The 15,000-nt window shown below is 47.4% G+C and overlaps 1 protein-coding gene across 1 annotated transcript in view; it reads left to right on the forward strand.

Moving 5' to 3' along the window:
• The window catches only part of stxbp4 (syntaxin binding protein 4), a 68,576-nt gene that overhangs the window by 47,270 nt on the left and 6,306 nt on the right, over nt 1-15,000 (forward strand). The window contains exons 18-20 of the mRNA XM_031568728.2: nt 874-987; nt 1,328-1,377; nt 10,196-10,350. Coding sequence (XP_031424588.1) covers nt 874-987; nt 1,328-1,377; nt 10,196-10,350 — 319 coding nt within the window. The remainder of the gene's footprint in view (nt 1-873; nt 988-1,327; nt 1,378-10,195; nt 10,351-15,000) is intronic.

Consider the following 15,000-nt stretch of genomic DNA (forward strand, 5'->3'; position numbering starts at 1 on the left):
TTGCCTTTGCTTTAGCCAAGAAGCTCTGAAGTTGAGCGTCTAAATGGCTCTGAAGGTGAGTGTCTAAATGGCGTCTTGTCATGCTGATGCTCAAGGTCATGTCATCGCTCTCAGATTTGTTTTTACGCGTCAGAAAAAAAATCCTGCACAGTCGTGCCTGTTTTGATAAGTCCATATGCACACCTCGATTTGCCCATCAGAAGCAGTCGTCATCAAAATGTATGGGGGAGGACGCTGAAATATGAAAAGCAGAAGGATTTGAAGTATTTATGGCTTTCATGGCATTCACATTCTGTTGCTGATCTGCATTATAATAGTCATTGCATAATGCCATACTTGGTCCATCATAGATGGCTACTGCCTAAGTTGTTAAGGGATCTGGCCCTCTTTGGGGTTAACGTTGTTTTGTTGTTATGACGATATGTTGTTATGACGATATGAAAGGTAATTGAAAACAGGAAGCATAATGTAAAACGCCATGCACTCTCCTTTAATGGTTGTTTGTGCCGCAGTTAGGATAAAATGTGATGATAATTTGATGAATATGATTATATTGTTCCTATCTTCTCATGGTTATATGTGCAGGAGTTAGGCTTAAATGTGATGACATTGTGATGTGATGATATTGTGATGAATGTGATGATTGTGATGAATGTGATGATATTGTGATGAGTGTGATGATACTGTGATGTGATGATATTGTGATGATTGTGATGATAATGTGATGATATTGTGATGGTAATGTGATGAATGTGTTGATATTGTGATGAATGTGATGATTGTGATGAATGTGATTATATTGTGATGGTAATGTGATGAATGTGATGAATGTGGTGATTGTGATGAATGTGATGAAACTGCTCCTCTGTCCAGGAGCCGCAGGACCTGAGGAAGAAAGTGGCTGTGCTGGAGTGCCACCTGAGGAAGACGGAAGCAGCTCGCAAAGGCTTTGAGTCCTCCACACGCAAACTGCTGACTTACATGGAGGTGTGTGTGTGTGTGTGTGTGTGTGTGTGTGTGTGTGTTCAGGAAGCCAGAAAATCACCAGAGATCACCAATGTTATCATAATGTAAATCTCACCAATGTTATGATAATGTAAATCTCACCAATGTTATCATAATGTAAATCTCACCAATGTTATCATGATGTAAATCTCACCAATGTTATCATAATGTAAACCTCACCAATGTTATCATAATGTAAACCTCATATCATAATGTTAACATCACATTAAACATCATTTAAGTATTTAAAGTCAAACTCGCTCAGAAGAATTGCCAATCCTAATGAGCTCCTCCAATGGTTCCCACTGCTTTCTGTGCCCAGGCTGTTCAGGAGTTCCTGGTGGAGAATCCCGTTCCGGTCAGAAGCTGCGGGTGAGTGCTGCGGTGAATCCGTATGTGTGTGTGTGTGTGTGTGTGTGTGTGTTTGTGTTTGTGTGTGTGTGTGTGCGTGTGTGTGTGCGCATGTGTTGTGTGTGTGTGTGTGTGTGTGTTTGTGTGTGTGTGTTTGTGTGTGTTTGTGTGTGTGTGTGTGTGTTTGTGTGTGTGTTTGTGTGTGTGTGTGTGTGTTTTGTGTGTGTGTGTGTGTGTTTGTGTGTGTGTGTGTTTGTGTGTGTGTTTGTGTGTGTGTGTGTGCGCATGTGTATGTGTCCGTGCGTGCGTGTGTTTGTGTGTGTGTATGTGTTTATGTGTGTGTGTGTGTGTGTAGGTCGGTGTCTGTGTGTGTGCCTGCGTGCGTGCGTGAGTGTTTGTGTGTGTCTGTGTGAGTGTGATTGACCCTGCTTGGCCCCCCACTGTTTGTCTGAAAGGGGAAAAAACAAAAAACACTTGAAGCTTCAGAAAGCGCCCTGTCTTTTCACACATTATGGGGGTTTCATTTGTTTAGCCGTCATTCACTGTAGGAAATGAGGTATGTTATTGTTCCTTGGGAACCCTTCTCCCGCAGGTGACCTCTTACTTGAGGAAGTCATGTGTGTGTGTGTGTGTGTGTGTGTGTGTGATTCTTTTGGTGACCCTCGCCCGCGGAGCCCAAAGTGTGCCAGTTGCATAACAACGGGCCCCCGTGTCTGTGTGTCAGGGCAGGGGAAAACAGAAAACGGAAAACATGTGAAATCCTGCTGTGTTGTAAGAGTGTGTGCTTTGTGTGTGTTTTGGGTTAGTAGAGCGCATGTGTGTGTGTGTGTGTGTGTGTGTGTGTGTGTGTGTGTGTTTTGGGTCAGTAGAGCGTGTGTGTGAGTGTGAGTGTGTGTGTGTGAGTGTGTGTGAGTGTGTGTGTGTGTGTGTGTGTGTGTGTGTGTGTGTGTGTGTTTTGGGTTAGTAGAGCGCATGTGCGTGTGTGTGTGAGTGTGTGTGTGTGTGTGGGGGGGGGGGGGTGTGTGAGTGTGTGTGTGTGTGTGTGTGTGTGTGTGTATTTTGGGTCAGTAGAGCGCATGTGCTTCACTTTGGTAAGCACTGCCTCAGTGACCTGCATGCTAATATCAGTCTTGTGGGTCAGCTGGAGATAAGGCCACTCAGGTGTTCATACATGTGACATATCCTCAGCTTCCTCTCTGCGCTGTACCACACTACACACTACAGGACACCTACTGCAGACACACACACACACACACACACACTATCCTCAGCTTCATCTGTGTGCTGTGCTACACGACACACTACTGCAGACACCACACACACACACACACACAACACACATATCCTTAGCTTCCTCTCTGTGCTCTACAACACTACACTACAGGACACCAACTGCAGACACACACCACACACACACACACACACACACACACACACACACACACTACAGGACACATATCCTCAGCTTCTTCTCTGTGCTGCACACACTACAGGACACCTACTGCAGACACACACACACACACACACGCACATATCGAAGGTTACGTATGTAACCACGGTTCTATGAGTTTCGGATAACCGCCAGAGGCGGTGCTTACAGCACTGGATTTCCATCGCACGTACGTGCAGGTCGAGTGTTAATACCAACAAAGTCACCTGTGACCTGGGTGACGTCGTCAATGTGCGCCAGCACAAAAGGCCGTCCCACCAGGAAGCGCCCTTCTGGCAATCTCTCGTGCAGATTCCGAGTAACTGCCAAGGTCTGGCGGTCATCCGAAACTCATAGAACCGGTGTTACATACGTACCTTCGTTCTATTTCGTTTCTCCTGACCGCCAGAGGCGGTGCTTACAGCACTGGATGACTAATACCAACAAAGTCACGAGGAAATCTTACCTTACTCCCGCTGTAAGGAGTTCAGCTGATGCCATGGCCAAGAGAAAAGCGGTCTTCATAGACAGCCATTTCAATTCCACCCTCTCAAGAGGTTCAAATGGGGACTGACAGAGTGCATCTAGGACTATAGGCAAGTCCCAAGAGGGCACTGGGCTTCGCTGAAGTGGCCTTAGTCATTGAGCACCGCTAAGGAAGTGGGTCACTAGCGTATGGGACCCCACTGTGCATGGCCGAGATGGCGGCTGCATATACTTTGATGGTGGAGGCCTCCATCAAAACGAGACTGGAGAAGCGGAGTACCACCGGTACAGGACACTGTGTCGGGTCCTGCTTCTGTGCTTGGCACCATCCAAGGACAAAACAAAAACCTCCACCTGTTAGCGTACAGCGCATTGGTGGAGGGTGCCCGGGAGCTGTGGGATGGTCTGTACAACCACTGGGTCATATGACCTAACAGTAGCTCTGGCCCTTCAGAGGCCGGACCCAAAGCTGCAGACAGAGCTGGTTCGGGTGCCAATTCGACCCCCCAGCTGTGAGAGGTGGTCCAGCCCTCACAGGGAGGCACCAACGGCTCCCCGTCTAGTAATCTGTGCAAGATTGGGCACCACACCCTCCCGGCCATTTGGGGGCTATTAGTAACTCCTTATGGTTCCCTCTGAGATCCTTCCCCAGAGTGGGCAGGATCAGTGGTAGTGGGGGGAAGGCGTACAGCCGCTAATTTTGCCACATATGGGCCAGTGCATCCTGGCCCAAGGGGCTTATAGATTGCCTCCGAGGAAAAACCAGAGGGGACAGTGCGTCGTCGACTGTGAGGCGAAGAGATCCACCCCTGCCTTGCCCTATCTCTGCCAGGTTGCCTTCCACCACTTGTGGATGCAGCCTCCATTTCCCAGGAGGTGGGTGCTGCGGGATAACAAATCTCGGCCGTGTTTTGAATGCCTGGCAAATGCATTGCCGTGGCAAGTGCATTGAGGATACGCCAACAACCACAGCTGTTGGGTCAGCCTCGAGGATTGTGCTCCCCTGGTGTCTACCCTGGTAGACCACTGATGTGTTGGCTGTTCTACCAGGACATGCTTTCCTACTGGAAAGAAACTGTTTGAGCGCCAGCAGAACAGCCTGCAAGCTCCAATACATTTGTGTTGTTCCTGCTGCCAAAGGACTCAGAGACCTCTGACAGTCCTGCATTGCCATACAGCTCCCCACCCTGCCAGAGAAGCATCGGTGGCCACCACTTCTCTGCGAGAAGGTATGGACCCCCGGGGACCCCCTGGGTGAGAGATGTCTCTCCTCTCCACGGGCGTAGCCTTTGCAAGGGCAACTGGAAGTGAACTCTGACCAGCTTGTGCCTGTGACAAGTGGGGTGCAAGCCAAGATCGTTCAGCCGAATTTGAAGAGGCCGCAAATGACAGAAGGCCTAAAGGGACCACCGATGAGGCCGCTGTGAGCATCCCCAGCAGTCTCAGATATGATTTGAGGGCCAGAGCCCTGCCTCTCCTGAAATGACTGATGAGCTTGAGGGTGTTGTTGACCCGTTGTTGAGAGGGGGTAGCAACCATCAGCCGTGAGTCTAGCTGGATGCCACTAAAGACGATCTGCTGACTGGGCAACCGGGAGCTCTCTTCCTGGTTTATTTTTAGCCCTAGCCTGGTAGCATAGGAGATCAGAAATGCTGATTCTCTGAGGGCCTCTCCCCTCGACTGGGAACGTATCAGCCAGTCGTCGAGATAGGGGAAAATGCGCATCCCCCCTGGCCTGCAGTGGGGGACAGTGCCGCTGCCACACATCTGGTGAAGACCCTTGGTGCCAGCGAGATCCCGAATGGGAGCACACAGAACTGGTAAGCCCTGCCCTCGAAAGCAAAACGAAGGAACTGTTTGCCGAGGTGTGATAGGGACGTGAAGGATGCCTCCTTTAGGTCGATGGTTGTAAGCCAATCTCCTTGCTTGATGCCCTGCAGCACATCCGCTGTACGCAGCATGTGGAATATTAAAATCTTGAGATGCGTGTTTAACTGTCTCAAGTCTAGTATAGGCCGAAGGCTGCCGTCCTTCTTTGGGATGATAAAATAATTAATTAAATTTTATTTATATAGCGCCATAACAATACGATTGTCTCAAGGCGCTTTACAGAGCCCAGAGCCTGAAAATAAGTGGAGTACAATCCACTGTCTTGTGCTCGCCTGTCTAATGGCTCGATGGCGCCCTTCCCATGGAACCTCGATGGTCGACGTCGGAACCATAAAGGACCTCTGTCTCCCGGGAGCCTCACGGCTCAGACTGGCAAACTGTTGTCTGGCCTGTGTAACCTGTAGGTTGCACTCCACAGCTTGCTGTGCGGCAGGACCAACATCTGTCCTGAAATGACAGGCAGAGACAAAAGGGCTTTCCTGCACGGTTCCAAAAGTGGAGACTGGGCCAACCATACGTCGGGCCTGGGTTTAACGAGGCCACAGCCCCACCCAGCTCCCTGTCGTGTAGGCAAACGCCTGCAGGGAGGTGTCACTCAGACTCTGTGCGGAGGAGTCAGCCTCAGAAGTCTGCATTCTCTGAGACAGGGCTAGTACCAGGTGTGACCTTGAATACCCAAACGTGCAATACGCGCTGCTGCGTCATAGGATCTTACCATGTAGTCGTCTGTCAAACGGCACTGTGGCCAGGGCAGCGAGCATCAGGCCGGAGTGTTTCACCCGGCGTGAGCACCAGGGCAGCAACGGCTGGTTCAATATTGGGCATGCGATCAAGGCCATGGGCAGAGGCATCTTGCCTTCCTTTGGAGCCCTTCAGTGTGGTGTGGCCCGTACTCAGGGAACTGGGATGAGAGTAACAGGGGCCTCACTGAACCCTGGTGGAGAGAACATCCTCTTTGAGGATTTCAAAAGCTGGCAACAGTATTGGAGGGAGCATCTCCGAAAGAGACCGCAGCCGTTGTAGCTAGAGCACTAGCAGGCTGTGCAGCCGGTTGTTGCAGATTTAGAAGCCGAGTCTTTATCTCTGCGAACTCCAAAGTCAAAGTGCCTACCTTCCGGGCAAGCGGATCAATCTTCCTGCGTTTGCCCCCACCAGAGGTTTCCCGGGAATCAGGCCTCCGGCATTTGCATTGCTTAGGAGACATGGCACTGCATCCCTGTGCCGCTCAAGAGGGGCCCGGCAATCAGCCCATGTAATGAACATGTTGCAATATCTATATATAGATTTATTTATCTTTTATAGGAGTGATATCTTACCAGCAGCCTTAGCGAATAACGCTAGGCCTTGTTATACAAGATAGTTACTGTCTAAGAGCGAACACACTCCTCTACACAGTCATCTGAAACCAAATAATGAATGCTGAACAACTGAAATTTGCGGGGTGGAGCACCCGCTCAAACTAGGCAGTCTATTATGGACCAAGCCTCAATATTAACCATCTGATCACAGCAAGGATCTCTCTTACGTTACGTAAGGTAAGCTTCCGTTTAAGAGCGGACACGCTCTTAACAGTTACCAACATTAGATGCTTTAGAACTGAAATTGCAGGGCGTAGAACACGCCTTCACCAACCATGTTGGGAAGTTCAGTTCAGTTCAGTTCAGTTCATAGTTCACACATTTTAAAATGAACTAGTTCAGTTCATAGTATATAATTGAAAATCTCGAACTAATTCCACATCCAAAAAAAAAATGAACTACCTGTTTCAATATGTTGTGAGCTTAAATTGTCTAAAGCTCTATCTGTCTGCAATACCGCTCTCGGCCTCTACGCACTTCAGCGCCCTACTTGACAGCCACAGACAGTAGAAGAAAGCACACGCAGCGATTGACTGGTTTGGCAATCCTGGATACAGGACTGTAACTGGTGTGTCTTTTGCCTGGAAGTCTCTAGAAATCTGCCTTATTGAACGAAAATATAAAAAGAGTGAACGTGCAGTTCACAGTATCGTTCATCAGCAGTAATACAGTAGGCTACGTTCAGTTCACGTTTACCAAAATTATGAACGAGTTCATGAACTTTCGCTCAATGAACGCGTTCAGGTACAACACTGGTCACCAATCAGTAGGTAAACGCTTCTAGCGTTAACCCAAGTCGACAGGAGTAAAATCCGCGATTTACTCCGTTTACTTAATTGAATGCTTATGGCGAGAACACCGCTTGCAACTTTATAACAACAACGGTACAAAACCAAACTATGCGAACTTCCAACTTGCTTAAAAAGTGGGTTTAATTATCAGTTGTAAGGCGAGAAACACCTATACTGACTATGCCTCTTAACCCATTACTGCCGTATCCGAGCGTGAACACTACAAACGGCACAAATAGTAGAGGAAAACTCTTGGATTATCCGCCATTGATTTATGATGCTAATCGCAGTCCTTTGAGGGCGAAAATTCGCAGCTCCAACATACGGTTCTAATTACCACAACGGTACAGAACAATTACTATGCGAGGAACTTCCAACTCGCGCAACAAGTGGGTTTAATTATCAGTTGTAAGGCCAATGTATCTTAAACAATTACCCGAGGGTGAATATTATCCACGGCCCAATATTAATACTTACCTTTTCCGCCTGTGAACATACTCACTCAATATGGCCGTAGCCTGCCGGGTAGCGTTTTAACTGACCAATACTGAGGGCACTGCACCCAGAGAATACCGGCGAGAGCACCGTTCGACTGGGTTCATTTCAACCTGTGCCGTAGTGAGCGAGGCCGCTCCGGCCCAGGCTACACCTCACTTAAGAAAACAAACTTCGTGTAACGCAGTTTCTCGGAGGGTGAAATATCCACTGCCCCGACCATGATAGGTAACGAAACTATCAGCGTCTACCTCGAATGAAAATTTGACCTGCTTTTCGCGAGAAGATGCAAGAGGGCGCTTCCTGGGTGGGATGGCCTTTTGTGCTGGCGCACATTGACGACGTCACCCAGGTCACAGGTGACTTTGTTGGTATTAACACTCGACCTGCACGTACGTGCGATGGAAATCCAGTGCTGTAAGCACCGCCTCTGGCGGTCAGGAGAAACGAAATAGAACCTTCCTCTCTGTGCTGTACATACTACAGGACACCTACTGCAGACACACACACACACACACACACACACACACACACACATATCCTCAGCTTCCTCTCTGTGCTGTACACACTACACACTACAGGACACCTACTGCAGACACACACACACACACATATCCTCAGCATCCTCTCTGTGCTGTACCACACTACACACTACAGGACACCTACTGCAGACACACACACACACACACACACACACACACACACACACTATCCTCAGCTTCATCTCTGTGCTGTACAACACTACACACTACAGGACACCTACTGCAGACACACACACACACACACACACACACACACACACACACACATATCCTTAGCTTCCTCTCTGTGCCACACTACACACTACAGGACACCTACTGCACACACACACACACACACACACACACACACATATCCTCAGCTTCCTCTCTGTGCCACACTACACACTACAGGACACCTACTGCACACACACACACACACACACACACACACACACACACACATATCCTCAGCTTCCTCTCTGTGCTGTGCCACACTACACACTACAGGACACCTACTGCAGACACACACACACACACACACATATCCTCAGCTTCCTCTCTGTGCTGTACAACACTACACACTACACACTACACACTACACACTACAGGACACATATCCTCAGCTTCCTCTCTGTGCTGTACAACACTACACACTACAGGACACCTACTGCAGACACACACACACACACACACACATATCCTCAGCTTCATCTCTGTGCTGTACCACACTACACACTACACACACATATCCTCAGCTTCAGCTTCCTCTCTGTACACACTACACACTACAGGACACATATCCTGGAGAAACACCCAATTCAGTTTAGATGTATTATATGTTCAGAATGGACTGAATAATATACAGTATAATCTTTTACTGATGATTTTTACTACAGAATAGTATTCATATTTTAAGAGCTTAAAGAGTTATGACGTACTACAGGCACAGACACACTACAGGTGCTGACACACTACAGACACACTACAGCTAGTTACACACTACACACACACTACAGACACACTACAGGTACTAACACACCAGCAACTGACACACTACAGACACACTACAGCTAGTTACACACTACAGACACACACAGACACTACAGGTACTGACACACTACACACACACTACAGGTACTGACACACTACACACACACTACAGGTACTGACACACTACACACACACTACAGGTACTGACACACTACACACACACTACAGGTACATACACACTACACACACACTACAGGTACTGACACACTACACACACACTACAGCCCTACTAACCTCCTCAGTTGCACTAGATTCTAAACAAAAACATGTCTGTAATATGAAGCTTGCTTTGATCCTGTGTGTGTGTGTGTGTGTCCATCAAGGTTTCTCTGGTCTATGGAATGATGTCCTCTGTGTGTGTGTGTGTGTGTGTGTGTGTGTGTGTGTGTGTGTATGTGTGTGTGTGTGTGTGTGTGTGTGTGTGTGTTTGTGTGTGTGTGTGTGTGTGTGTGTGTGTGTGTGTGTGTGTGTGTGTGTGTGTGTGTCCATCCAGGTGTCTCTGGTCTATGGAGTGATGTCCTCTGTGTGTGTGTGTGTGTGTGTGTGTGTGTGGTGTGTGTGTGTGTGTCCATCCAGGTTTCTCTGCTCTATGGAGTGATGTCCTCTGTCTGTGTGTGTGTGTGTGTGTGTGTGTGTGTGTGTGTGTGTGTGTGTGTGTGTGTGTGTGTTTGTGTGTGTGTCCATCCAGGTTTCTCTGGTCTATGGAGTGATGTCCTCTGTGTGTGTGTGTGTGTGTGTGTGTGAGTGTGATGTGATGTCCTCTGTGTGTGCACACACATCAGCTTCAGTACTAAGTGTACTTCCTGTCTCTCTCTGCAGACCGTTGGGCGAGCCCAAGATGGGTTCCTCGTCTCCGTCTCCGTCTCCGGTCCTCGGCGCCCGTAGCGGAAAGAGGCCAGCGTGGACGGCCGCCATGCTCGCCACGGAGGCTCGAGAGGTCACGCGCTCAGTCAAAGCTATCCTGGAGGCAGACTGTAAGTGACGCTCACCCCATGTCTCCATTTTCACCCTAATAACTTCAGTGCTGATGTCAAGGCAAGTCTAGGGTTAGACCAGGGGTCGGCAACCTTTTGTATCAAAAGAGCCATTTTGGTATCTCTCCCACCATGACTCATGAGGATCCACGTCGCACCGCACGGTACCGTAATTGCGCTACCCCATGGAATATGTGGGTTTAAGGAGCGGCCCTGATAATATGAGGGATTTTCTGTTTATATTATTTTTTATAACAATATTTTCATTTCACATTTTTTTTTGTGACACACTGTAAAATATCTCTAGTTTGTTGCATTCATGAAATTATAAAACAACAAAGAGAAAATGGTTGAAGAACATTTTATTGCTGTTCTAACAGGAAAACCTCAAACTCTTATGAATAACTTTGAAATAAATAAAACATATAGAACGAGTATAATAAGTATAAACATATAGAACATATAATATAGAACATATAAACAGGTAAACATAGGTTTGTTGTCATCCTCTTGATTTTTCCTCAGCCACCTACAGCAATCAATCATCGAGTCTGAACATGAAAAAATCAACACAACAGCTCTAAAATATATACTGTATATATTTGTGCAAAATAATAGCCTATTAAATGATAGTGTTCTCACCTGTTTAATGTGATTTCTGTTTCTGAACATCACTGCTGAGCTTGTCTATGTCGGGGCTGTAGGACGTGACTTTCATCTTTACATAGGATTGCAGGCTAACATCTGTGAGGCGCGAGCCATATTTAGATTTTACATATTTCATATTTGAGAAAATCTGCTCGCATAAGTATGTGGATCCAAAGATGGACAGGACTCCAAATGCATATGGTAAAAGCAATAGCCTACTTGACTGTAAAAGGAGCTTGTTATCGTTCATCAAACTATAATGTTATACGTACTGAAACTTTAATATTCAACACACGGTAGGTCTACCACAACATTTATTAGCATGCAGCTAAATAACATTTTGACTACGAACTTTAATTTAATCCTGTAAACACTTCTCGCTCAGTATTCGTTCGTGCACTTGGCTGTCAATGGGCAAAGCTGCTGATTGGCGGTTTACTGGCATGTCCCGCCTCCTGCCTGTGGCATGTACTTCCTGATGCCACAGTTAAAGATTTAGATCCTACTGATTAGCCACATGCAGAGGCCAAAAATCAACGGAGTTTTGTCATTCACTCCCTCCACCACCCCCCACTCCCCCGACTTGGAGTCCAGCGCGCGGCTCACGGTAGCGCAATTGTTGCCCCTCGTTTAGTTGACGAAATATATTAAAAAAGAAATTGGGTTAGACACACAACATTTTACCTTCTGAACAACATCATCATCAACATCATCATCATCTTCGTCATTGTCCCCACTACCACCAGCATAGTGACCAATTCAATTCAATTCAATTTTATTTAACAATACAATTGTCTCTAGGCGCTTTACAGAGCCCAGAGCCTGAACCCCCTTAGTGCAAGCACATTGGCAACACGGGCAAGAAAAAACTCCCTGTTAGTCAGGAAGGAACCTTAAGCAGAACCACGGCACATAAGGGGGGACCCATCTGCTTGAGGTCGGCCGGCCACAGTTATGTATCATAAGTCCATCTTTAAGCGGAAATGCAAAGCTCCCTTGGTGGCTTCATTTCGACAGCCTATATAACACAGGTGTTATACCTGCATGTAGGTCAGGTTGCTCTGCAGTCGAGGGTTACAGTCGCTCCAGTGATGCTGTTGTTGCTTGGATACCAGGTGCTTAGAGGCTTTGTTGAGGCTCAGGGTCTCCAAAAGGGCTTTGTGTAAGTCACCCTCTGAATCTGACACACACACGCACACACACACATGCGTGCACACACACACACACACACATACATGCACAAACAAATGCGCACATACACACTCAAACTAATACACATACACATACACACACACACACACACACAGAGAGACATACACACACACACACACACACACACACACACACACACATAGACATACACACACACACACACACACACACACAGAGACATACACACACGCACAGACATACACACCCTCACTCACGAACAAATATGCACTCTATTACACACACATACACACACACACACAGAGACATACACACACACACAGACATACACACACACACACATACACGCACAAACAAATGCGCACATACACACTCAAACTAATACACATATACATACACACACACACACACAGAGACATACACACACACACACACACACACACACACACAGACATACACACACACACACACACACAGAGATATACACACACACACATACACGCACAAACAAATGCGCACATACACACTCAAACTAATACACATATACATACACACACACACACACAGAGACATACACACACACACACACACAGACATACACACACACACACACACACACACAGAGATATACACACACGCACAGACATACACACCCTCACTCACGAACAAATATGCACATTCACACTCACACTCATAAATACAGGCACACGCACACACAATCACATACAGACACATGTTCACACTCACACTAATACACACACATACACACACACACACAGAGACATACACACACACACAGACATACACACACACACACATACACGCACAAACAAATGCGCACATACACACTCAAACTAATACACATACACATACACACACACACACACAGAGACATACACACACACACACACACACACACACACACACAGAGACATACACACACACACACACACACACACACACAGAGACATACACACACGCACAGACATACACACACACACTCACGAACAAATATGCACATTCACACTCACACTCATAAATACAGGCACACGCACACACAATCACATACAGACACATGTTCACACACACACAGACATACATACACACACACACACACATACAGACACATGTTCACACACACACATGCACGTCCATTCACTTGTGTAGTGGCCCCTGGAGAAGAGTAGGAATCTAGGTCCAGTTGTATTTTCATGTTATATCAGCCCTGCCCCACTTTCGCCCCAGGAGTCACTTATGTCTGTGTGTGTGTGTGTGTGTGTGTATGTCTGTGTGTGTGTGTGTGTGTGTCTGTGTGAGTGTGTGTGTATGTCTGTGTGTGTCTGCTAGATGGCGGTGACGTGGTGACCTACATCACCTGAACGCCTGTGAACCACTTATCAATCCAGAAGCCCCCCTACCCCACTGTATATCTGCTGTGTGTGTGTGTGTGTGTGTGTGTGTGTGTGTGTGTGTGTGTGTGTGTGTGTGTGTGTGTGTGTCTGTGTGAACCACTCATCGATCCAGAAGCCCCCCTACCCCGCTGTATATCTGCTGTGTGTGTGTGTGTGTGTGTGTGTGTGTGTGTGTGTGTGTGTGTGTGTGTGTGTGTGTGTGTGTGTGTGTGTGTGTGAACATGTGTCTGTATGTGTGTATGTGTGTGAACCACTTATCAGTCCAGAAGCCCCCCTACCCTGCTGTATATCTGCTGTGTGTTCCTGCTCCAAGCACGTCTGATTAAAGTCTACAGTTACAGTCTGCCGTTATTAGCTTCATTAGTGAACTACGAGTTCTGTTAGATGGACAGACAGACAGGCAGCCAGGTGGAAAGATGCTGACAGATAGAAGGATGCACTGAGGGGGAGAGAGAGAGAGAGAGAGGAGAGGAGAGGAAAAGAGGGGGAGAGGGAGACGAGAGGAGAAGAGGGGGAGAAAGAGATGTAAAGAGAGGGAGAGGAGAAGAGAAGAGGGGAGAGAGAGATGTAAAGAGAGGAAGAGGGGAGAGAGATATGTAAAGAGAGGGAGAGGAGAGGAGAAGAGGGGGAGAAAGAGATGTGACGGAATCGATAAGCACGCTTAAGTTTGAAGAAGGGACCGGAGAGTTGAAGTCAGGTTTCTGTAGTTTATTTTCAGCGTGGAGACCCCCTCTCAGCTTGGTGCTCAGAGCAAGGCCTACCTGATAGCAGAATGTGTAGGCATTTATACATTTCAGTCAGGTAGAATACAATAGCAGAGGGGATGACCACACCCTTTAGGTGAGAGGAAGGGGGAGACAGTGGGGTGAGGGGTTCACCTATGGGGGGAGGGGGTGATACCATGAACACAAAGGGTCTTAGCAGGAAGGAGCCTATCTGGGGGGGAAGCCACTTGTACAGTACACATCCAAAATGAGTTGCAGATACAACATATGGAGTTAATGTCTTACAACAACAGAATAGCAATATTAATATGCGGTTCCATCAGATGCAAAGAGAGGAGAGGAGAAGAGGGGGAGAAAGAGATGTAAAGAGAGGGAAAGGAGAAGAGAAGAAGGGGATAAAGAGATGTAAAGAGAGGTTTAAATGCTGAGACCGATAGAACGATGCACTGCTGACAGTGGAGAGAGAGGGAGAGGAGAAGAGAGAGACAAGAGGAGGGGGATAAGAGAAAGAGAGGGATGAGTGAGAGAGACAAGAGGAGGGGGATAGGAGAAAGAGAGGGATGAGTGAGAGAGACGAGAGGAGGGGAATAAGAGAAAGAGAGGGATGAGTGAGAGAGACGAAGGGAGGGGAATAAGAGAAAGAGAGGATAAGAGAGGTGGAGAAGAAGGGAGTAAGTCTAAATGCTGAGTTAGAG

Source organism: Clupea harengus, chromosome 1, assembly GCF_900700415.2.
Source record: "Clupea harengus chromosome 1, Ch_v2.0.2, whole genome shotgun sequence".
Classification (NCBI taxonomy): Eukaryota; Metazoa; Chordata; class Actinopteri; order Clupeiformes; family Clupeidae; genus Clupea; species Clupea harengus.